At 40.0% G+C, this 25,138-nt stretch overlaps 1 protein-coding gene across 1 annotated transcript in view; it reads left to right on the top strand.

The window, feature by feature from the left end:
- LOC117296599 (trafficking protein particle complex subunit 10-like) overlaps positions 1-25,138 on the top strand; it is a 31,533-nt gene that overhangs the window by 3,567 nt on the left and 2,828 nt on the right. Inside the window, exons 2-19 of the mRNA XM_033779618.1 lie at positions 812-893; positions 1,845-1,980; positions 3,082-3,281; positions 4,839-5,040; positions 6,246-6,357; positions 8,246-8,493; positions 9,876-10,022; positions 11,416-11,604; positions 12,471-12,562; positions 13,522-13,662; positions 14,408-14,538; positions 15,481-16,037; positions 17,360-17,501; positions 18,317-18,612; positions 21,855-21,952; positions 22,775-22,901; positions 23,883-24,089; positions 24,564-24,897. Coding sequence (XP_033635509.1) covers positions 812-893; positions 1,845-1,980; positions 3,082-3,281; positions 4,839-5,040; positions 6,246-6,357; positions 8,246-8,493; positions 9,876-10,022; positions 11,416-11,604; positions 12,471-12,562; positions 13,522-13,662; positions 14,408-14,538; positions 15,481-16,037; positions 17,360-17,501; positions 18,317-18,612; positions 21,855-21,952; positions 22,775-22,901; positions 23,883-24,089; positions 24,564-24,897 — 3,441 coding nt within the window. The remainder of the gene's footprint in view (positions 1-811; positions 894-1,844; positions 1,981-3,081; positions 3,282-4,838; positions 5,041-6,245; positions 6,358-8,245; positions 8,494-9,875; positions 10,023-11,415; positions 11,605-12,470; positions 12,563-13,521; positions 13,663-14,407; positions 14,539-15,480; positions 16,038-17,359; positions 17,502-18,316; positions 18,613-21,854; positions 21,953-22,774; positions 22,902-23,882; positions 24,090-24,563; positions 24,898-25,138) is intronic.

Genomic DNA, 25,138 nt, shown 5'->3' with positions numbered 1-25,138 from the left:
CCTCTCTCCAATGGTATAAAACTTGTTGAGGTTTTGTGCAAAAAGGCAAATTTTGCCGGACTCCCTACCGTGAGCCTTTTTATATTACTACGTGTATGAGAAAGCGGTCTAAAATATTTTGGGCCTCCTAAACGCTAGCCTATTGGTTATACTATCAATACGTTTTTAAAATCGGCATTGATAGATGAAAGTTTAACAACCGTTAGCCACCAATATCTAAAGTTTCCTTTGTACTACACAACCAAAACTTTCCCCACACACTCAACCAACATACAGTCATAAATGCTTGCATTGCCTTTTTGATGAGTGAAATTATTAAAAACATCTTTAAAAAATGCAATGGAAAAGTTTCCGCATGGCGCCACCACTTTTTCATCGATTTGAAATAATGTAATATCTAGTTCACCTCAATGAGATACATGTATCCTTTTTTGTAAAATTGAGTGAAAAAGTGGTGGCGCCATACGCAGTTTTCTGCTCAGTACTCACTAAGTTCTATAGTTCTTTCTGCTGGAATTTGTTGAAAAAAAAAACACTTTTATCGGCTTCCTCAACAACTTAAGCTGGTGTGATGTGTCATTCAACATTTTTTTGCCGGCTCAACTATACAGATCCATGCACATGTACAGAACTATACAATCAACTACTATGATAACATGACTGACTGTTGTGTACAAGGTGAATGAGGTTTGCGTGTGTGTGTTTGTTGTGTTTGAGGAGGTCTGATATTTTGCGCCCCCAGTACAATTTGACGATGAGGCAGCCACGGATGATGATGTTATTATTTAGTTTTTGTGTTGTTCTCTTACAGATCATGGGGATCAGGAGCTCTTTTCTTCCATTCGAGTTGAGTTGTTCAACACTTTACCCAGAGATCCCGTAGAATGGCGAAGGTAAAGACAAATTCACAAAACCAACCATCTGAACCCTTTCAATAGGGTGGAAGCCTCCGCTGCACCTACATGTTATATCACAGGTTATATACGACCTCAACCCCATCGGCCTACAAAATGATCAGGCTGTTAAGGCCGAGTCACACTGCAGCGATAACGATCACGGCACAAAGAGAACGTACATTGGTTGAATGAGTGTGTGCGTACAGTGTATTCTGCATGGAGCAATTTAACCAATAAAATGCGTTCTCTTTGTGTCGTGATCATTATCATTTTTCGTTATCGCTGCAGTGTGACTCGGCCTTTAGTTCTGCCCAGGATTGACCTGGATGGCACAGACAAAGTTCTAACATTGAAAAAACCTGAAGCCTGTGGTCACATCGTCTCGAGCCAAGGTCGGCCCTAGGAGTGTCAACTATATATTTATCATCAGATGGTGGGAATATTGTTAAGTGCTACAGTATCTGGAAAGTATATATTATTGCCAATATTTTTTAAACTGGGAACTCGTTGTTATTTAAGAATAATGGGGCATCCACTCTCTATACCATCCTGCTGATTGACTCTATGAAACCATCCAATCATCCATTCCTAACACTTGCCCCATAGCTTTGTACACACTCTGTAGCTTTTCCATTGGATCAAAGTGTACACAACAACAATGTACATGCATGATTAATGAAGTGCATAAATGGTGAAGTACATGAAGTGATGACGCCAAGACCCTTTATGATGTGAGATATCACACAATCAATAATTCGCATTCAGTTGAAATGTGCTCAACCTCTGCATAACATTCCCTGCAAAAACAGCCTTTTGGTATCAAAATTTGCATTTGGCGTTCGTATGAAGTATGAATCGGTCTTTACTGAAGAAGGTATTATACAGGATCATTGATTAAATTGGTTCATTAAATCAAAATTGGGTGTTTTATTGTTTTTACATTTGCAGATCATATGGGAGGGCTCCGAAGTTGGTGTACGTTGATGTAGCTTTTGTTCCCTTCAACACAGAGGATCTAGCCAAAGAAAATGAGAGAACTCTCTTCAGAAAGCCATGCTTTCATATCTACTTCACTGACTGTGCAGTAAGTACAAACCATTGACAGTCTGCTTCCATATCAACTTTAAAGACACTGGACACTATTGGTAATTGTCAAAGACTAGTCTTCACACTTCAACACATGCATAAAATTCCAAACCTGTGAAAATTTGAACTCAATCAGTTGTCGAAGTTGCGAGATAATAATAATATAAGAATAAACACCCTTGTCACACGAAGTTGTGTGCTTTCAGATATTGATTTCGAGACCTCAAATTCTAAATCCGAGGTCTCGAAATCAAATTCGTGGAAAATTACTTATTTCTCGAAACTACATTACTTCAGAGGAAGCAGTTTCTCACAATGTTTTATACTACCAACCGTTCCCCATTACTCATTACCAAGAAAGGTTTTATGCTAATAATTATTTTGAGTAATTACCAATAATTTCCACTGCCTTTAAGGACTGAACTAGCCAGCCAAACCACAGAGAGAAACTTGACTAGTCCTCTGTATTTTGTCTAGCATTTCACAAGTGGACCAATGACTCTAAAAGGCACTGGTCACCTTGGTAATTATGTAAGGCCAATATTCTCACTTGGTGAACAAACCTGTGAAAATTTTAAATCAATTGGTCATCGAAGTTGCAAGAGAATAATGAAGAAACAGACATCCTTGTTGCACAAATTTGTGTGTTTTTGGATGCCTCACAAAAGGCTTCAGGCCTGAAGTCTTTTATTAGGCAAGTCAAACAAAATAAATTAACTGCTGGTTTATCTTCAGGAAAGTCACCCGGGCTGTTCGCACTGGACTTGAAATGGGTAAATTTGCCAAAATTAAGTCCAGTACGAACGCGGCTTTAAAGGCAGTGGACACCTTTGGTAACTTTCGATGGTGTATCCCAACATGCATAAAATAACAAACCTGTGAAACGTTTTAATCAGTTGGTCGTTGAAGTTGCAATGAAGGAGAAAATAGCTTTGTAGGCCAGTAAAACGAAAGAAATTAACTTGTGGTTCATCTTTAGGTTTTCCCTGGCTTTTACGATTGCGATAATGACAATAAATCCTATTATTTTCCTTGAAGCTTTTGACTTCCACATTCAATGTAAAACACCGACTGACAAATATCCCAACTTGTATTGTAGGACGCAGATGCATATAAGTTGGTTGTTAAGGACGGCATTGCTGCATGGCAACAGAGCTTGAAGGAACGCAATATTACTGATTGGTTGATTGTCCTAGTGGAGACAGCCAATCTGAAGAGAGGAAATAAAACCAAGCTACTACCGAGGACTTCAGTTCTTGATAAGATTCGAAGTGATTTTTGTAGTAAACAAACAGATAGGTAAGTGTACCATCATTACATGGGGTGTAATGGGTGAGCGAATAAAAGCTCTGTGACCAATTTTTTAGAGCTGCTAATAAAAATAATTTGCTTAGCATGAAATTTCTTCCTTGATAAAAACAGGATTACCAACCAATTTTCCAAGTGATTTTTAGGATAAGCGTAGAACAGTTGAATACCAGTAATAAGCAATATGCAACAGATGAAAATTTGGTTGGTAATCCTTTTTTTATCAAGGTTGAAATCTCAAGCTAAGCAAATTTTTGTGCTTAGCAGCTTTATGAAATTGGGCCCTTGTGTTTCTGTTCAGGAGAATTAGTGTTCCAGTTTAGTATTCTTATCCCCATCGACCACTACACGCCTCAAATAACAATCAAATAATTATTCTCTGACAGGTGTAAAAGTAGCATTGTTAAATATTTGTACAATCCCAAGTTGATACAAAAGTACTCGTCTTCGAATAAAAAAATACTTAATGCTCACAAAGTCGCTGTTTTAAGGGTGAAAATGTGTGTCAAACTTCCTGAAAGTATCCAGTTGAATCACAAAATGGTGACCATTGATAAAGTTTTTGTTGTGACGTCATGAACCTCGGCCAACTCCAAAGTGACCCTCTTCATGAGCCGGTTACTTGGGAAAGTTAGGTCAAAGCTATTTGAACATACCGAGGGGGGCCCTGGGTTGACCTGGGAAGCTAATTGAACGCACCCATTAAATACAATTGCTGTTACACAATGACAATACTGTTACACATCTATAGACTGTTGGATTCTGATGGATGTAATCTTATGTAATCTTATCTTATCAAAAAATGGCCTCTCACCTTCAACTGATGCCTGGGCCTCGTGTGAAAACACGCTACGGTGACAGAGCTTTCTCTGTTGCAGCTCCAAAATTATGGAACACGATCCCTCTCCCAAAATTCAAAATGCTTCTTCCTTACGAACATTTAAAACTATGTTGAAGACTAACTTATTCAAATCTATGTACACGTAGTAACCCCATTCTGCAGCTTGTCAAATTTCTGTCATCATGTTTACCTCTCTCATGATTATTTCTGTTTTTGTTATTGCGTAATATTTTTAATTTGTATGTTCTGTATTTTGGTGCTGTTCCCCCTGGTTTTACTATAGTCTTCATGGACACAAGCACCATAACGCTTTAGTATGAAGCGTGGTTTAAATATTTATTTTATTATTTTATAGGATCTTATTCTACATGTTTGTGGGATGTTGTGGCTAAGACCACCCAATTCAAACTCGGTTGATTCTGTTCAGCAGAGTATGGGTTTGAATCCTGGCTGTGACACTTGTGTCCCTAATTGCTTCTCTCCACCCAGGGGTGAATGGGTACCTGAGAGAGCAGAGATGGTTCTTGTGATTGATTTAGCCAAGTAGTGCATAATTGTCGCACAAGGCCGTATACTCCCCAGGGAGCTGAGATGGTTTAAGGAAGGATTTCAGGGGTAATAACTTGAAGGGCTTTGGGACACCCTTCGAGTTTGAAAAAGTGCTAATATAAAAACTTGATTTTATTATTATTCTACATGTTCTACAGAGTGATTGTTCTGAATGAGCCAAATAATCCAGTACCAACCAATCGCTCTTTGGAGTCCTGGCAGTTGTTTATTCATCGGTTGAGACAGCTTTTACTCTCTGCGTACAGTCGTCTATTGAATCGCTTTGAGGAGTTGGTTCGTGCAGAGAGAGAACGCCGTAATGATAAAGGCTGGGAATTTTGCAACTACTTTGTTCTGCAGGTAATTTAGTTAGTGTCAGCCCTGTGCTTGATCTGTCATCTTACACCCGTGTCATACATGCGCTTCAGTGTTGCGCCGAACCAAATTCTGAATTGAGTAAGTTTGACGTGTGAAACAGTTAGGAGTGACTGGATGCGCTAGAAGTCGCAAGATCGACTGTTACAGTCGGTCGGAATGACTCTGAAGCACCTTGGTTTCAGACATTGATCTTGTCATGAGCCCAATCTAATGTCAATGTTATGTTAAGTTTCCCTGTATAAAACAAAAGTTTATTTGGGTCGACCCAGAGTCGCTCCTAATCTGTTTGTTTCGGCGCGACTCTGGATCGCCTGTCTAAACGGAGTGTAATTCATTGATCCATAGTGTGTTCACTTGAAGGTAGGCCTGGGCGACTAGTGCGACTATTGACTGATAAGTCGCGTCACGTCAACTACTTGTTACTACATGTACCTGTTTGATGAACCAATTGTGTCACTCACGACCATTCACGACAACATAATTTACTTAAAAAACACAATCAGACATCAGTGACACAATCCTTCAATCCTTTTATCTTGAATTTTACTACTTTTTGGGTGCCTGCGGCAAACAATGCCACAATGCATTTTGAGAATCAAAAATTAGTCGCGACTAGTTGAGTAGTAAATTTCACTAGTCAGCCAGGCCTACTTGAAGGGATTACATGTATACATACAATACAGATAAATGGAAATGGAAATATCTTGTTATGCTTAAACAAGCACAAGGTGCTTTAACACACAGTGTTTTCCTGCAAGGTATGTGGGACTTTGTTTGATTGTGAGATCTACATGTACTCCTTGTACATAGCACCATGTAATGCTGCCAATCAAAACAAGAACATTGGGGTGGACCTATTCTCTTTTTGATAAGTGCACTGGGTTCTTTTATGTGTGCTACACAACACACGGGGCCAACGGCTTTACGTCCAATCCAAAGGACAAATTTAAAGACACAAGTGTCACGACTGGGACTCGAACCCACACTCTACTGGTCAGAAACACCCGAGTTTGAATTTGGTGTCTAACCGCTCGACCAGGACACTTCCATGTAATAACCCTGGAGGTTCAGGGGGCTTCATCCTCTAGACCAGGGGAGACTAAGACCCACTACCCTACAATGTAGTTCTTTTAATTTCCGATGTTGATGATGTATGAGTGAAGCTGTGATTATGGTTTATTATTTAGGAAGAGTTGGCGTTTACCTTTGAGTTACTCCATCAACATGAGGAGGCACTGGTACAATATGATGAGCTGGATGCTCTGTTCTCCCAGTTTATCATCAACTCTCATGCTGGAGGTAAAAACAATATAACCCTCCTACTCTCTTACCATTTAATATTATTCGCTGTGTTTTCCCAAAACGTGTTTCAGCTATGCTAGTTTACAATTAGATGATTTGTTTACTATAGTTGTTAAATTTGCATCTGGGACAAAGACTAATTCATTTTGGTTTGAACCCATACACACCGATGTGTGTTAGCACTGTATACTCAGTACTTTCCCCGAGTCCTGTACCCATACACCGATGTGTGTTAGCACTGTATACTCAGTACTTTCCCCGAGTCCTGTACCCATACACACCGATGTGTGTTAGCACTGTATACTCAGTACTTTCCCCGAGTCCTGTACCCATACACACCGATGTGTGTTAGCACTGTATACTCAGTACTTTCCCCGAGTCCTGTACCCATACACACCGATGTGTGTTAGCACTGTATACTCAGTACTTTCCCCTTACACCGATGTGTGTTAGCACTGTATACTCAGTACTTTCCCCTTACACCGATGTGTGTTAGCACTGTATACTCAGTACTTTCCCCTTACACCGATGTGTGTTAGCACTGTATACTCAGTACTTTCCCCTTACACCGATGTGTGTTAGCACTGTATACTCAGTACTTTCCCCTTACACCGATGTGTGTTAGCACTGTATACTCAGTACTTTCCCCTTACACCGATGTGTGTTAGCACTGTATACTCAGTACTTTCCCCGAGTCCTGTACCCATACACCGATGTGTGTTAGCACTGTATACTCAGTACTTTCCCCTTACACCGATGTGTGTTAGCACTGTATACTCAGTACTTTCCCCGAGTCCTGTACCCATACACCGATGTGTGTTAGCACTGTATACTCAGTACTTTCCCCGAGTCCTGTACCCATACACCGATGTGTGTTAGCACTGTATACTCAGTACTTTCCAGACCTCTGTGCAAGAAAATCACAGGCATATCACAGGCATGAATCGGGTGAGATAAGAGAATACGTTTATTTCACAGAATTGCAGAACTCATGAAAGTACAGTGTATGGTGAAACTTAAAATTAATTATTGATGATACATGTATGTGTTAAAAGATGCTAATTTTGAATCGGGGATAAAGAATACAATTTGTTTTGACCCTTACACCAATGTGTTTTTTTCAGCACTGTATCCTCAGTACATTCCTGAGTTCTGTGAAAATAACTTTGAGGCAAATCACGGTGGCATTCTAACCCACAACCTTTGCATTGCTAGAGCACATGTCTTAGTACCACTAGACCACTGAGTCAAGGGGTAAAGACAAATAGTATGTGGTCAATGCATTCACACTGTTGTTAGTCAAACGTCCTACTGTCTGACCATTCAGTATCACCTACATGTATTGTGGTGTTTGAATTATGTTTTATAAAGATTATTTGTAAGGCAATAATGCCCAACAAATTAAGGTGCTCAAGGCGCCCAAGAGTGAATCATCACACAATAAAGAACAAGAAAAACAAACAAAGAACAAAGATAAGCCTTTAATATTAAACAAGCTAGTTTTCAAACTTGGTTTAAAAGAATCAGCACTAGAAATATTACGCATTTGAAGTGGTAAGATTTACCAGAGAGTTGGTCCAGCAGGCGAAAATGACCTATCGCCCCATGATTTCCTACTCTTAGGAACATATAACAAGCAAGTATTAGAAGATCGAAACATTTAACAAGCAAGTATTAGAAGATTGAAGGGATCATATAGGGTTATACATGTATGCCAGCCTTTCATGTGGTATCATGTGGTGAATACAGAGCACATTCAATGCATAGTTATGTGTCCACACAAAACCGATGCTCCTGAATGATTCAAAAACTCAAAGAGTAAAAAATTGCAAATTAAAAGTGACAAAACTGAGATTTGTGTCAACATGTAACCTCTATCCCACAGACAGTCCCACATGGCTCTCCACATTTATCGCTCCATGTACCTGCTGGGATGGTCTCAACCTCCTCCCCAGTGTTGTAAAGAATAAGCGTGTCTTGATGGAAAATGGGCGCGCAGCCCTGTTGGATTTGCGTAACTACCTGTTCGCTCGTCAGTGTGTTCTACTCTTCACCTTGAAGAGACCATGGGAAGTTGCCCTTCGAGCTCAGACATTCTTGCACAACTGTGTTCAGGAGTTGAAAATATTGGAGGTAGGATCCTTTCTTTGCAACAACACACCTGGCAGAGTAGCCTTTGGCCCGATTTCCTTAGCAGACAAATTTGCTTAATAAACTAATTTGTTGACCATAAAGAATTTAGGGTACCAGTCACAAGAAGAATTTATTACATGGTGTTTTGGTTGGTAACATTTTTCAGCTACGAAAAGATGTTTCTGTGCTAAGAAAATTTGTATTCTCTCGCAGCTTCCTTCATGAAATTGGGCCCAGGTTGGCAAAGCTACTGGGGAGGGGGCCTTTACCAACAAAAACACACAATCTAGTAACTATTGTCGTACGCACGTGGGTGCATTGTCATTGAATATACACGTAACCATGAGGTGAAATCTGGGAATTTCATTTCATGAGGCGTACCTGAATGAAATTGATAAGCCATGTTTTACCAGGTTAACAGCCTCTTATACGGATTACCAGAATGTCAACTTCATAAACTCCAACGCGTTCAAAATTCTGCAGCCAGACTCATCACTAGAACCCGATCACTTGAACCCATCACTCCGATCCTTCGCAATCTCCACTGGCTACCAGTTAAATCACGGATAGTTTTCAAACTCCTAACACTCACCTACAAATGCAAAAACGGATCAGCACCAGACTATCTCCAGGATTTAATTCAGCACTACCACCCTCCGCGAACACTTCGTTCCAGTTCAAAAGGTCTTCTCATAGCAGCTCCAGTTCACACGAAGTTCTACGGTCAACGTTCCTTCCAATATGCTTCACCTAAACTATGGAACTCTCTTCCCAACAATCTCAAAGACTGTGCCACACTAGAACAATTTAAATCACGACTTAAAACCCATCTCTTCAATCACAGAAGCGCTTAGAGACTTTATTTTGTATTATGCGCTATATAAGAACTGTTTATTATTATTATTATTATTATTATTATGATATTTTGCGAACATGCACAAACAAAATGCATTTAACATTTGTTTTATATAATCTGCACATAGATCCTTGTCATTTGAAATTGTTTCACAATAAACACAAAATAGACACAGAAACTCATCCACCCATCACTCTGAAAATCTAAAAAGCTCTTCTAAAAAAAGGTGGAGAGTCAATGTAGACACCAACCTTGATCGCTATGAAACGACCTTGCCTCATTTGGAAATACAGGCAGGGAGCAATCATTTTGAGATGACGGTATGAAGCATCCAATAGTTATCCAATATGGATTCCAATATTAAATTTTGGAGAAATGAGCACGTTTATTATGCTTAGCTACATTTTGTGCTTAAGCAGCTCTATGAAATTGGGCATATTGTATATTATTGTCACTGAAGCCGTAGAAGAAAACACTTGCTTTGGATGCAGTCTTTTAACAAAAATATTTTTGTTCTACTTCTCAGGTATCCATGCCAACAGGCAGTATTGCATGCTGGGTATTTCTGAGTTGTCTGGAAGTGTTACAGTCTTGTGAGAAGTATACTGACTCATCTAACGTAGAGAACTACTCACACTACACAGCGAGTCTATGGGTGTACGCTCAAACCAAGGTATAGTACTATCATAATAATAATAATAATAATAATAATAATAATCTTGAAGTCTTATGTAGCGCATGTATCTACCAACAAGGTACCCAAGGCACTTAGAATATACATTTATACAGAAAGAGAGGTTATTGAAGTTATGAATTCTGAGACCAAATTATGTAGCACCTTATAAGGTGCTACGGCGCAGTCAGCTGCCACATCCAGGAACATCGGGGTGAATCCCTTCTCTTTTCGGTAAGTGCACTAGGTTCTTTTACATGCGTTTACACAACAAGCAATAGTTTTAGTGTCTCGCTTAAAGACACAAATGTCACGACTAGGACTCAAACCCACACTCTGCTGAACAGAAAAACCAGAGCTTAAACTCGGTGCTCTTAAACGCTAGGCTACGACACTTTCATCAACACACATCAGGGAAAGTCTGTAAGCATAAAAACTTGCTAAGCACAGAAAAAACTTGCTTAGCAGAAACTGGTTACCAGCCGAAATTCAATAAAGTCTACATTGTTGCAACTGGTACTCACTCATTTTTTGATTTGTGAACAAATTTTCTGAGCAGTATTTTCTACTTTTAAGTAGAAAATACTGCTCAGAAAATTTATAAAACAGCTTTTTGAAATTGTGCCCAGAACTGGATTCCATCAAAATGTGCTTAATATAGAAATAACTTGCTAATAGAAATCGGCAACCAGGCAAAGCACCATGGTATTTAGGTTGCGGTGACTGGAACTTATTTTTTTAACAATTGTAACAATGTCGGCACCTTGTGTGTATCAATCTCACCTAATCCTGGTTTGCCTGGTTTGTCACGTGAAATGTGGGATTTTCATAAATCAATAATTAACACAAATTTATGAACAATTTATAATTTATTTCAACTGTAAGATATTAAATGGCTGATAAGAAGAACCTCAAGCTATTTTTTAGCTGTTGGCTAAAACACATTTGTCTGGTAAGCCATAATGTGGTCATTGTCATGCAGACTTGTGCGCTAATAACAGGTATCACAACCAATACTGAAGGTAATATCTAATAGGTTAGCTGTGAAACGTCCCAAGTGTCATATATTTATCAGTATAGGACTTCTATATTAAATATTAGAGTACCAGAAGTCAGTTTATACATGGCAAACTAAAGTATGACGTGATGCTTGTTCTACTAATCAAGAATCTATAAAGTGAAATATATAATACATGTAATCTTTACTAATTTTGTTTGAATATTTTCCTGACAAGTTTGATCATGTGTGAAGTATCTACTGTTGTTTATTTGTGTAGTTACGAGAGTTGGGTGAGTTATGCGGATAAATGCCTGATGCTCAGCCAAACTCAGCCAGACTCAAACTGTCAAGTTTTATCATGTGTAAAGTATCTACTGTTGTTTATTTGTGTAGTTACGAGAGTTGGGTGAGTTATGCGGATTAATGCCTGATGCTCAGCCAGACTCAGACCAGCTTCATCTTGTCGTCGGGTTACTCGGTGGGATGGGGCAGACTCAAGAGGCGAGTATTCGAGAGAACAGTCCAAATCAGAAACTCAGAGAAGCTCTTAGCTCATCAGAATCATTCCAGAAACATTACTTGGTAAGTTAATATCTGACGTCTTGTTATTAGATCTAGGCTTGGGTTAGGATTAGGGTAGGGATTAGGATTGGGGTTGGGTTAGATTTGGGGTTGGGGTTAGATTTTGGGCTGGGGTTGGGGTAAGGGTCCGGGTTTAGGATTAGGGTTGTTGTAGTGTTGGGTTAGGGTTTATCATAAGGGTTGGGTTTATTGTTATGGTTAGGGGTTGGGGTTAGCGTCTGGGTTGGTGTTACATGTAGGTTTAGGATTGGGATTGGGGTTTGGGTTCGGGCTGGTGTTGGGGTTAGGTTCGGGCTGGTGTTGGGGTTAGGTTTGGGGTTGGGGTTGGGGTTAGGGTTGGGATTAGGTACAGGTACAAACTCTTGTACTTGTTCTGTGTGCAAGTGTTTTTTTAAGTTGCAGCCGAAAATCTTAAAGAATTGTGATTTGGGTTACACCCAAGACCCTTTGAAGAGCAGGGTCTGATTTGAGTGCACTGCTTACCACAGAATGTTTGTTGCTGAGAATATTGTTGGCACAATGAAACCATGACTAAACCATTTGGTTTAGTAAACGATCTGACTCATAAAATGCACCAGGATTTGTTTTAGGGAAGACCATGACTGATAAGAGCCCATGCTGTTCTGAAAACTCAAACTTGCCTTCCATAATAATTAATCACACTAGGTTCTTATAGTGCTTTAGCATACCCTAAGGGGCAATTCAGAGCACATGACTACAATTGTAACAAATTATGTCAGCCTGTAATTCTTGTTTGTCCATGAAAAGAATAAAAGTTTTGAATTGGGGATAACACAATAATCCCAGGAAAAGGGGAGATTTTGAGCATGCATTCCAGTACCGTTGCTTCCTTTTGTTCATGACAGGAGCTATCAGAGTTAGCCATGGGTACCTTTAAACACATCAAACGAATGCGATCTGCTCGGCTTATTGGCAAAGACTTGGCCACATTCTACATGTAAGTATTAAGCCTAGGTTTTTGTAGTTATCATTGTTTTCCTAGTGACTTTACCAAATAAGTTTTTAAGATTTAAACTGTAAAAGTATGTGTTGAATTTTTTTTAACAATTGCAACAATGTTGTTCATCTCAATGTCACTTTGATGACCGATTGAGCTCAATTTTTTACTGGTTTGTTATTTTATGCATATGTTGAGATACAACAACTGTAAAGGCTAGTCTTTGACAATTACCAATAGTGTCCACTGCCTTTAATGAGGCAGAGAAAATTAAATAAGTTACATCAAAGCAAATGGCAAACAGCAACCTAAGAAATACTAATGAAGAAGGGAACTCAGAAAACGACAAGAAGTAGAAAGAGCTCTGAATCCAAAGATTACAATTGTATAGCGCACATATCCGTCACTCAGTGACGCTCAAGGCGCTTTATTTCCTACAAGTTATGTGGGGACTACGTTTGAATTATGAGACCTACTCCTTTTACATAGCACTATGCTGCCAATCAAGCCAGGAACATCAGAGCGAATCCCCCCTCTCACTCATTTTGAAGAGTGCACTGGGTTCTTTTATGCGTGTTACACAATTCACAAAGCGTCTTGCTTAAAGGTTTGCTGATACACAAAGTAATGATGCTTTTAAGTTAAACCTTGTAATTGTTATACAATAATTCAATTGGAAAAATATTTTTTTTTATGATTTATTTTCTGTAAAATTATAGTCTTCAGGAACGTCCAATTGAAATATTGTACAAAGATGACAAGGTTTAGTTTAAAAGCATCACTATTTCGTATAACAGGAAACCTTTAAGGACACAGGTGTCACAATTGGGATTCGAACCCACACTCTGCTGATCAGAAACACCAGAGTTTGAATCCAGTGCTCTTATTCGCTCAGCCATGACTCACGACATGCACTGATTAAACTGATTTGATTTTCATTGATTTGGTAATCTTTACAGGAAGAAGGGTGAGTTGACCAAAGCAGAGACATTCCTTATTGATGCAGTTCGTATATATGAGAAAGAAGGTTGGCATCTACCCGCTGGAAACACTCGTAAAGAGATTGCAAAGTGCCAGAAAGAACTCGGCAACAAACACAAATATCCTTTGAAACTCCTTCAAATAATATTAACTTATTCTTCGAGTTCAGCAAAAACGGAAATTTGTTGATTTTCATGACCTTTTATTTTTACAGGAATATTTATAAATACATAATGGGCCCAATTTCATAGAGCTGCTTAAGCAGAAAATTTGCTTTAGCTAAAAACAAACCTTATTACTGGCCAAGACTCCACTCAATTATTATGCTAAGGAAACAACAGCTTAATACCAGCCACAAGCATCATATGTGGCATGGAATATTGGCCAGCAACATGGTATAAAATAAGCAAGCTTTTTTCGTGCTAAAGCAAATTTTGTGCTTAAGCAGCTGTATGAAACTGGCCCCTGATTGAGGTGATCATGTGAGAGGTACTGTGACTCGCAAGCTGACACATTGTGCTAAGTTACGCGGAATGTAACCACTTCATACCGGTAGTCCACCAGCCGTCGATTTCACCAAACTCTTCCTAACTTAGGATTAATCTCAGGACTTAGGACGAGGTAAGTTCTGTGTCTGAAGGCGAAGGACGCATTGAACCCATCCTAAGTTAGGACGGTTAACTCGTCCTAACTCGAGATAGGATTAATCCTAGCGTTTCATGAAATTGGCTGCAGCAGTCTTTCAATCCTCTTTCACTATCCTCTTTAAATTATTGAATGGATCCAAACCAAGGTTTTCTTCAATACCTCATCTTGGAAACTAAGGAAGCTGAATTAAAGTGATCCTTAATTGAGTGTTTGTACGTATCTGAAGACATGTTGTCTGTTAGCTGGAGACTGCGCTGTACTTGAAGATGAACGAGTAGAATACTGCAAGGAGATGTTGAAGATTGCCAGTGAACTTGTCGAGGAGGCAAGCCCAGATGACCAACCATGTAAGCAATTCAAGTAGAAACCATTTAAAGGCACTGGACACTATTGGTAATTACTCAAAATAATTGTTTGCATAAAAACTTACTTGTTAACGATCAATGGACAGCTGTTGATAGTATAAAACATTGTGAGAAACGACTCCCACCAATGTTACATAGTTTTCGAGAAAAAAGTAATTTTCCTCTAAAATGTTTGAATTGGATTTTGAGACCTCAGAATTAGATTTTGAGGTCTCAAAATCAAGCATCTGAAAACACACAATTTGTGTGACACAGGTGATTTTTCTTCCATTATTATCTCGCAACTTTGATGACCAATCAAGTTCAAATTTTGATATTTTATGCATATTATGTTGAGATACACCGAGTGAGAAGACTGGTCTTTCACAATTCCCAAAGGTGTCCAGTCCCTGTAAAGCCATGCCACACGAGGCCATTTCTCACAGGCAACCAGTTCCATGCATTCTCAAAGAAGAAAGAACATTCATTATTAAATTTTCTTCAAATTAGGGTTGAACAAAGTAAATTTGACTAGAGCTAGTATTATATTGGCGTGCTCCGTGATTTGTCAATACCTTTGTTTGTGTTGCCAGTAAGAAGCCATTCAATTGTTAACACCCAAGTTTACGATACAACATAGGAAGCGGCAGAAGAGAGATCATCATAAGGGGTTACAACTTAATTATTTCAAATATCAAGTAGCAATCTTGTTTCTATTTCTTGCGGATGGAAGACGTGATACAGAAATACTTCTTGTTGAACTTATTAGTAGGAGAGTTAGTTGCCTCAAAGCTGTCTATTAAAATTTACGTGTGAGACAAGTCCCTATTGTTTACAAAAGAGGAAAAATACCACTCTGCCAACCCAACCACCACAGTTCTTTGCTGACAACTAAAATCACTTATAAGTTTATGTTTGTGTTTTCTTTTCATCCTTCAAATAAAGTGAAAGGAGATTTGCTTCCATTACATTCCGTGGCATATTTGATCAATATTGACATCAAGCCAGAAGAGGGAAAACTTGGGAAGAACGAAGAGGCCGAAGTCACTCTGTGTATTCACAGTAACCTACCGCAAACAATCGCCTTGGACAACATCACGCTGAGTTTCAATCGTGAGAGTCAAGACAACGATGACCAATCAAATCAACTCGCACTCCCAAAGAGCCAATCACAGAGCAGCTTCAAAAGTCTCTCACCAACGTTTGACCAATGGGGAATGCTGACAGACAGCTACTTAAAAGCTGTCTTCCTTAACAACCAGCAGACCATGATTCCGGAGCTAGTGGGGGATATCCGTTACCAAGCCAACAGTAACAAACGTGTGATTGAAACTACAGCAATTGTCTGCAAAAATGCTCAGGTTGTCTTGAGACGTGAAGACAGTTCATCGTCTCTTGGGAAGGCTCTTGAGATCTTACAGAAAGAAGAGTGCAGCCATCCTCTTCATTTACAAAGCGTCGAGCTTAAACCGGGAAACAATACTTTCTCATTTACGTTTAAGGTATGTACCAAAACACCCCTCCCCGGGTATTTGTTTCTTTACAATCCTTGTTTCTGTGGGCCGCACAGAACATTAAAACATGTTGTGTTGATTGAATATGGGATCACCAATACTGCTCTGTACTTTGAATTGTATGTAAAGATATGCGTTCTGTGAGTTGTGTAATGCACACTGAAGAACCCAATACATGGTCGCCAAGAGAAGGGGTTTGCCCTGGGGCCAATTTCATAGAGCTGCTTAAGCAAAAAATTTGCTTAAGCACGAAAATAGCTCGCTTATTTTACACATGTTACTGGCCAAAATTTCATGCCATATACATTGCTTATGACTAGTATTTAGCTGTTGTTTACTTAGCATAACAATTGAGTGGAGTCTTGGCCGGTAATCTGATTTTACTAAGCAATGAATCCCTGGTCTTTGTGGCATATAGCTTGCTGTAGATTGCCCTGCATTACTTTGTGAACCCTTACAAGGCACAATGTAATAATAATAATAATATAATGTATTTGTATAGCACCTACTGCAGGCCAGCCTCTAAGCACTTTAAGAAGAAAGTTGTAGATAGATAATTCAATCATACGTGTAGCTCTGTATATCTATCCCTGCTTGGAGATGCCTGTAATAGAGGACCTCAATATTGAAACTATAAGTTATCACACAAGCGCGAGTGGAATACGGAAAAATATACAATGTAGCGCTTCTGCATCCCATATCCAACGAGGCCGAAGGCCCAGTTGGATATGGGACGCAGACGCGCTATATTTTCCGTATTTCCAGGAGCGTGAGTGTGATAACATTATTTATCTTCAAGCAAACTTAGCTCGTGGCATAGAATACACAGGACGCAGGTAGTGATATTAGCTGTTCAATTATTTAAGTTTTTATCACCACTCCATTCTGCATATCTGATTGGAGGATTAGCGCGTACTTGAAGATAAGCTGCATTATTGGTTTTCAAGTAGTAAACCACAAGGGAAATTGACTTTTAATTTTACCTCCATGATTTTAATAAGTGTGATTCCTGGCTACATGGAAGTTACAGGTTGAACGGTGCCAGCTTCTGAGAGACACAACTGAACAAAGACAAAAAAAGGAGTTAACTAGATAACTGAGGTACAACTAGTCAATAGTAATAATAATAATAATAATAATAATAAAGACTTGTAATGTGCACATATCCACTCTGCAATGTGGTCAAGCGCATGTAAGTAAAACAGCAGCACATTATGCTGGAGGTTGCCCGTTCAAGTCCCACTCCAGTCAATTTGTCTTTATTTAACCCAAAAACACAATTGATTTGTATGCATTTGTTCTTATGACAGGCATCTGATAATGGAGTGTATTCCTGCAGGCAGTTAATTATAAAGCTTGGAGAAGTGGAGTTTTTATTACCCACCATGCAGGTACCAGTCACAATAGAAGTATCTAGCCCTGATCCACAGCTCACTGTCACACCCAAAAATGGTACTTCATTCTTTATTATCCATCATGAAACCTTTTTTGTTTAACATTGGGACTAATTACAGTTGGTGTTGGAGTCAATACCGCAAAGTCTTAGACAATGTAGATGTGTGCAAATGTAGGTCAAGAAAAAGACTGGTATGTTTGATACTGCTGTTTCCAGTTTCAATTTTGCACCGTATTTTTGACGGCGTGTAAGGGCGCTCTCAATAGAATTTTTTTTTCACTTCCGAGAGTATATGTGATCTACCTGCTGAGTTTTAATCGGTACTCTGTCACTTTGTTGTGCTGTAGTTTTTAAGTTGGATTATAACGGCTCCTTTAAAAGTCTTATTGTCCATCATCGATATGATGTGTGTGGTGGCAATGTGTTCCAGTCTTTACATATTGAAGTCTTATATAGCGCACAGATCTTCCCCGGAAGTGATACAAATATGTTTGAGAAAATTATTTACCGTAAAAACTTTCTTGGTAAAGAGCAATGGAAAGCTATCAATACCTAAAGCATTGAAGATTTAGAGTAAGATGTTATTTTTAACCCCAAATTTTGATTCTAGGAAAGGCTCTAGGTCTATGGCGTCTGAAAGCAAACAGTTCTATGCAACAAGGGGAGTTTTTGTTTTCCATTAGTTTTGTGCAACTTTAATGACCAATAGAGCCAACCCTTTTACATATTTATGCGTAATCGTGTCAGGATACACCAAGTGATAAAACTGATCTTTGACCTGTATGTCTTTGTATTGATATGTTTTCATTTTTAATTGCCCATTTATTACTGAAGAGTAAACAACAAAAAATGATATTCCCTTTTCATGCAGGCACAGTCCTCCTAGCAGGTATTCCACAAGAAATCTACCTGAGTATTTTCACCGGCCACTTCACCGTCAATTCACAGGATACGTTATCTATCCAGACACTGGGACGACTCCATGCCCTACATTCTGACGAGGCAGATGGATACAGCGTTGTGAATGTAGATGGTGGTGCTACGGTCACCCTTCCTGAGATCCTTGCATTCCAGAGTAAGGAGTTTATATTGAGGGTGATGACATCACTGCTTGATGCCGGGACGACCAATGAGCAGGAAGAGGAAGAAGAACTGACAGAACAAAAGGTCAGAGTTGGTTACCAATCTAGGGTCCATTAGAAGTAACACTTCTTAGCTTGCTCCAAAGAAGGTCAGAGGGTCAGAGTTGGAAGTTCAGAGTTGGTTACCAATCTAGGGTCCATTAGAAGTAACACTTCTTAGCTTGCTCCAAAGAAGGTCAGAGGGTCAGAGTTGGAAGTTCAGAGTTGGTTACCAATCTAGGGTCCATTAGAAGTAACACTTCTTAGCTTGCTCCAAAGAAGGTCAGAGGGTCAGAGTTGGAAGTTCAGAGTTGGTTACCAATCTAGGGTCCATTAGAAGTAACACTTCTAAGCTTGCTCCAAAGAAGGTCAGAGGGTCAGAGTTGGAAGTTCAGAGTTGGTTACCAATCTAGGGTCCATTAGAAGTAACACTTCTTAGCTTGCTCCAAAGAAGGTCAGAGGGTCTGAGTTGGAAGTTCAGAGTTGGTTACCAATCTAGGGTCCATTAGAAGTAACACTTCTTAGCTTGCTCCAAAGAAGGTCAGAGGGTCAGAGTTGGAAGTTCAGAGTTGGTTTCCAATGTAGAGTCCACTAGAAGTAACACTTCAAAGCTTGCTCCAAAGAAAGTCAGAGGGTCAGAGTTGGAAGTTCAGAGTTAATTTCCAATGTAGAGTCCACTAGAAGTAACACTTCTTAGCTTGCTCCAAAGAAGGTCAGAGGGTCAGAGTTGGGAAGTTCAGAGTTGGTTTCCAATGTAGAGTCCACTAGAAGTAACACTTCTAAGCTTGCTCCAAAGAAGGTCAGAGGGTCAGAGTTGGAAGTTCAGAGTTGGTTTCCAATGTAGAGTCCACTAGAAGTAACACTTCTAAGCTTGCTCCAAAGAAAGTCAGAGGGTCAGAGTTGGAAGTTCAGAGTTAATTTCCAATGTAGAGTCCACTAGAAGTAACACTTCTTAGCTTGCTCCAAAGAAGGTCAGAGGGTCAGAGTTGGGAAGTTCAGAGTTGGTTTCCAATGTAGAGTCCACTAGAAGTAACACTTCTAAGCTTGCTCCAAAGAAGGTCAGAGGGTCAGAGTTGGAAGTTCAGAGTTGGTTTCAAATGTAGAGTCCACTAGAAGTAACACTTCTTAGCTTGCTCCAAAGAAGGTCAGAGGGTCAGAGTTGGAAGTTCAGAGTTAATTTCCAATGTAGAGTCCACTAGAAGCAACACTTCTTAGCTTGCTCCAAAGAAGGTCAGAGGGTCAGAGTTGGAAGTTCAGAGTTGGTTACCAATCTAGGGTCCACTAGAAGTAACACTTCTTAGCTTGCTCCAAAGAAGGTCAGAGGGTCAGAGTTGGAAGTTCAGAGTTGGTTACCAATCTAGGGTCCATTAGAAGTAACACTTCTTAGCTTGCTCCAAAGAAGGTCAGAGGGTCAGAGTTGGAAGTTCAGAGTTGGTTACCAATCTAGGGTCCATTAGAAGTAACACTTCTAAGCTTGCTCCAAAGAAGGTCAGAGGGTCAGAGTTGGAAGTTCAGAGTTGGTTACCAATCTAGGGTCCATTAGAAGTAACACTTCTTAGCTTGCTCCAAAGAAGGTCAGATGGTCTGAGTTGGAAGTTCAGAGTTGGTTACCAATCTAGGGTCCATTAGAAGTAACACTTCTTAGCTTGCTCCAAAGAAGGTCAGAGGGTCAGAGTTGGAAGTTCAGAGTTGGTTTCCAATGTAGAGTCCACTAGAAGTAACACTTCTAAGCTTGCTCCAAAGAAAGTCAGAGGGTCAGAGTTGGAAGTTCAGAGTTAATTTCCAATGTAGAGTCCACTAGAAGTAACACTTCTTAGCTTGCTCCAAAGAAGGTCAGAGGGTCAGAGTTGGGAAGTTCAGAGTTGGTTTCCAATGTAGAGTCCACTAGAAGTAACACTTCTAAGCTTGCTCCAAAGAAGGTCAGAGGGTCAGAGTTGGAAGTTCAGAGTTGGTTTCAAATGTAGAGTCCACTAGAAGTAACACTTCTTAGCTTGCTCCAAAGAAGGTCAGAGGGTCAGAGTTGGAAGTTCAGAGTTGGTTTCCAATGTAGAGTCCACTAGAAGCAACACTTCTTAGCTTGCTCCAAAGAAGGTCAGAGGGTCAGAGTTGGAAGTTCAGAGTTGGTTACCAATCTAGGGTCCACTAGAAGTAACACTTCTTAGCTTGCTCCAAAGAAGGTCAGAGGGTCAGAGTTGGAAGTTCAGAGTTGGTTTCCAATGTAGAGTCCACTAGAAGTAACACTTCTTAGCTTGCTCCAAAGAAGGTCAGAGGGTCAGAGTTGGAAGTTCAGAGTTGGTTTCCAATGTAGAGTCCATTAGAAGTAACACTTCTTAGCTTGCTCCAAAGAAGGTCAGAGGGTCAGAGTTGGAAGTTCAGAGTTGGTTTCCAATGTAGAGTCCACTAGAAGTAACACTTCTTAGCTTGCTCCAAAGAAGGTCAGAGGGTCAGAGCTGGAAGTTCAGAGTTGGTTACCAATCTAGGGTCCATTAGAAGTAACACTTCTAAGCTTGCTCCAAAGAAGGTCAGAGGGTCAGAGTTGAAAGGTCAGAGTTTGTTACCAATCTAGGGTCCATTAGAAGTAACACTTCTTAGCTTGCTCCAAAGAAGGTCAGAGGGTCAGAGTTGGACGTTCAGAGTTGGTTACCAATGTAGAGTCCACTAGAAGTAACACTTCTTGCTACAAAGCTGGTAGCGGAAGGTCAGAGGGTCAGAGTTTGAGTGTCAGAGTTGTTTTCCAATCTAGTGTCCAAAAGACATTGTAGAAGTAACACTTCTTGCGGGCCACGATAAAGCACTATTGGAACTGCATATTGTTATTATTATCACCTAAAATGGTCAGAGACGGTCAACTTGAGTCAACTTGAGTCTATAGTCAAGTCGTGCAAATACCATACAAGTTATCTGGTGGTTGTTTAGTGACATACGTACATACACGTAGGGCATACGCAAAGAAGTTGGAAGTGCGAATGACTCAATTTATGTCATGTCAACGGGGCTCAATGTATGTTTCTGATATACATGTACAGTAGTAACTGGTCCACCATGCTTTGAAAATGGCTATTAATAACCAGCAATGCGACCGTGCCCTGTAAGCTGGTTGAAAATCCATTTGTAGTCGACTAGCTTGGTCTTACTATGATCAATTAGACAGAGCTCAGGCAGACTTTATGGCTTCCCTGGGCAGAGACAGTAATGTCCAGTCAATTTCAGTCAATTATGTTCACTAGGTCCATGGGCAAAGGCAGTAATTATCAGTCAATTTGAGTCAATAATTTTCTTTACTTACAGATGACTGTGTGGTGCCCATGGTCAGAGACTGTTATAGCAACCCTGACGTTCCAGCAACCATTTCATATCAAACATCAGCTTCACACAGCAGGGCAGAGGTAAACTCACGCAATCCTCAAAATAAATTCACCATAACTTCTTAAAAGAATAATTGCTGTGTCCTTTGAACAGGACATTAAGCAGTAACATCCAATAGCTACCATGGGCAGCTCACTGTATCGATACCTTTCTTCATTAACCCCTGGTAGGGATGTGCTGAAAAGCAATGCTGATTGGCTCCCAAAAGTGAATGTTATACCTCGGTAAAAAACTATGAAGTTTGATTGGTCGAGAACCAATCATGTGACGCGCAACAAAAACGCATGTTACATGGCTCGACGGGCCAGGTAACATGAAAAGTGATGTACACGGGTGTACATCACCTTGATCGTTCCCAGCGTTGGTCGATTTCTAGCACTGTGTACGAAACAGGTTCGAAGGAATTGTTTCTTGATCGTCTGCTCATAAAACAATGAATAGTCCGTTGTAATAATGTTTGAAGATGACAACAGAACTTCGAGAAGAGGAATAACAATTATACAAAGGTATCACAAAACAATTGTTGCACCCTGTGATTGGGGTCCATGAGTTTTGTAAACCCTTGAGGAGAAATGGCACCCTCGGCTTCGCCTCGGCTTCCATTTTCCCCCTGGAGTGTACAAAGCGGCATAGACCCCGTCACAACGTGCAACAATAGTATACTGATATGCGAGCATGAAAAACCTTTGAGCACTTGAATAGCGCATGTTTTTTCATGGAAAGTATACAGTGCTAACATACGTCGGTGTATATTGGTAAAATCAAAATTAATATTCTATCCCCTATGCAAATTTTACTTCTATTATGGGAGTAACTTACGAACTGTTTCTCCTCTGATGCAGGAAACTTATACAACTGTCTGTAGAGAACATTTGTAGCATGCAGTTCATATTAACATCACCAGAGTTGATTGTGACATCAGGTGGCCAGGTGCAACTAACATGCGTCAACAACAAAAACGCAAACTCTGTGAGTATCACCGGAAACAATATCCGTTCTCCAGGAAACTGAAGGATTCTTGGCCCGATTTCATAGAGCTGCTTGTAGGCACTGGAGACTATTGGTAATTACTCAAAACAATTGTTAGCATAAAAACTTACTTTGTAACAAGCAATGGATAGCTGTTGATAGTATAAAACATTGTGAGAAACTGCTCCCTCTGAAGTAACGTAGTTTTTGAGAAAGAAGTAATTTCTCACTAAAATATGTGAATTGAATTCGAGACCTCAGCTGATACCCCGACTTCAAGCTTCTGAAAGCACACAACTTGTGCGACAAGGGTGTTTTTTCTTACATTATTCTCTCGCAACTTCGACGACCAATTGAGTCCAAATTTTCACAGGTTTGTTATTTTATGCATATGTTGAGATACACTAAGTGAGAATACTGGTCTTTGACAATTACCAATAGTGTCCATTGCCTTTTAGCACAAAAAGTAGCAAACCGCAACAAAATTAGACTAGAATAGGAGAATGAGTATGAACACGAGTATCTGAGTATGAGTTTTGGTGTGTGAGAATAGAAAGAAAGTACTTATATATGAGTATAAGTATGAGTTGAGGTATGGAAATGAGTATGAGTACCTGTACACGTGTGAGTACTACAATACCGACTTCTACAACTACGTAACATTAGACCAGGCCTTAAATCGTCATCGTCATCACACATACTCTATGTTCCCAAAACTCGTCTGGCAAGTTACGGAGACCGTGCCTTTTCCAGCTGCGCACCGCGTCTCTGGAATTTCTTGCCAGAAGAGCTGAGGGACAAACCTGATCTATCTACATTCAAACACAACCTCAAGTCTCATCTGTTTAATTTGTCAGCTAGCTATTATCTGGCGCCTTGAATGCTACTGTTCCAGATACTGTGCGCCTTGTTTATTATTAGTATTATCATGAGTACTAAAACCAATACAACACTAAAATGTTGCTATGTTGTGTTTTATAGACACTGTGTGCAGGACAAACAATGTCGTATGTGTGGTTCCTAATCAATAAGCAAGGGGAGACCGATGAAATTGTCTTTCGCTTCAACTTGATGTACACTGCGCTGGGAGAGACAGAGGGGGTGATAAACGGTGAGGGGGATACAGTGGCGAACCAGGATGGGGAACCACAACAGCTCAGTCATTGCTTCAGTCTCACTGATTATCTGGTAAGGATACAAGTTGGGTTCTTTTTAAGACATGTTTCACTACTTCCTGCCTCTAGCCATGCTACATTTTGTAGCTATCAGGCATATTGAGTAGTCTAGTTGGTATTAAGACACTGCTCTAGAATTGCAAAGGTCATGGGTTTGAATCCCATCCAAGTAATACGCCTGAGATTTTTTTCACAGAACTCGGGAAAGGACTGAGTATACAGTTTTAACACACATCAGTGTATGGGTAAAACCAAAATTGATATGCTTTATCCACGATGCAATCTTAACATCTATTACTTCCCGACAGTTAAAAAATCTTTACCATCCCTCTGTTCCCTTTTTCCTTCTGTGGGGGTAAACAAATAATAGCGCCCATATCCGTCAATCGGTGACGCGCCAGATGCTTCAACAATCATACTTTCAAAATTAACATATACAATAAACCCATCTTTGTTAAATTCTAACAATGTGAACTTTTTGTTACAGACTAAGTTCACAGTGAGCTCAAATGTTGTACCGTCCTCTAGTGAGGAGCGTTGCCGAGCAGGAACCCTCTGCAATCTCCAACTTCAAATCCAATCCATCCTCGACAACCATCGACCAATCACAGACCAGACTGATCTGTCACTCATGTACCAGGTGGTTGCTGATAAACATATGTGGGCTGTATGTGGAAGGAGCACAGGGGTCGTTACCATGCCAACAGGTCAAGAGGTTGTGGATGTTTCACTTGAAGTCATGCCCTTGTTGGCTGGCTTCCTGCCAGTGCCAAAGGTCAAGTTGAGCAAATACATCACCAACTCATCAGACGAAACAACAGGTAACAATGATTTGCAGTCGAACAAAGAAAAATTTACTAGATTAGGACTCGGACCAACAACCTCCAGAATAACATGCCGGTGCTCTACCAACTGAGCTATCTAGCCCTTGGTTTGCGGTGTCCCCATTTTGTCAATAATTTTGTCCGGGGGTACTCAGCAGACTTGTCAGTTTCTAATGGCGTGTTGTGGCTAAGCGGTTAAGGCACCGGACTTGAGCTGATCAGCAGAGTGTGCGTTTGA

The sequence above is a fragment of the Asterias rubens genome, chromosome 11 (assembly GCF_902459465.1).
Source record: "Asterias rubens chromosome 11, eAstRub1.3, whole genome shotgun sequence".
NCBI classification, from domain to species: Eukaryota; Metazoa; Echinodermata; class Asteroidea; order Forcipulatida; family Asteriidae; genus Asterias; species Asterias rubens.
This window is presented reverse-complemented; position numbering and strand designations above follow the sequence as displayed.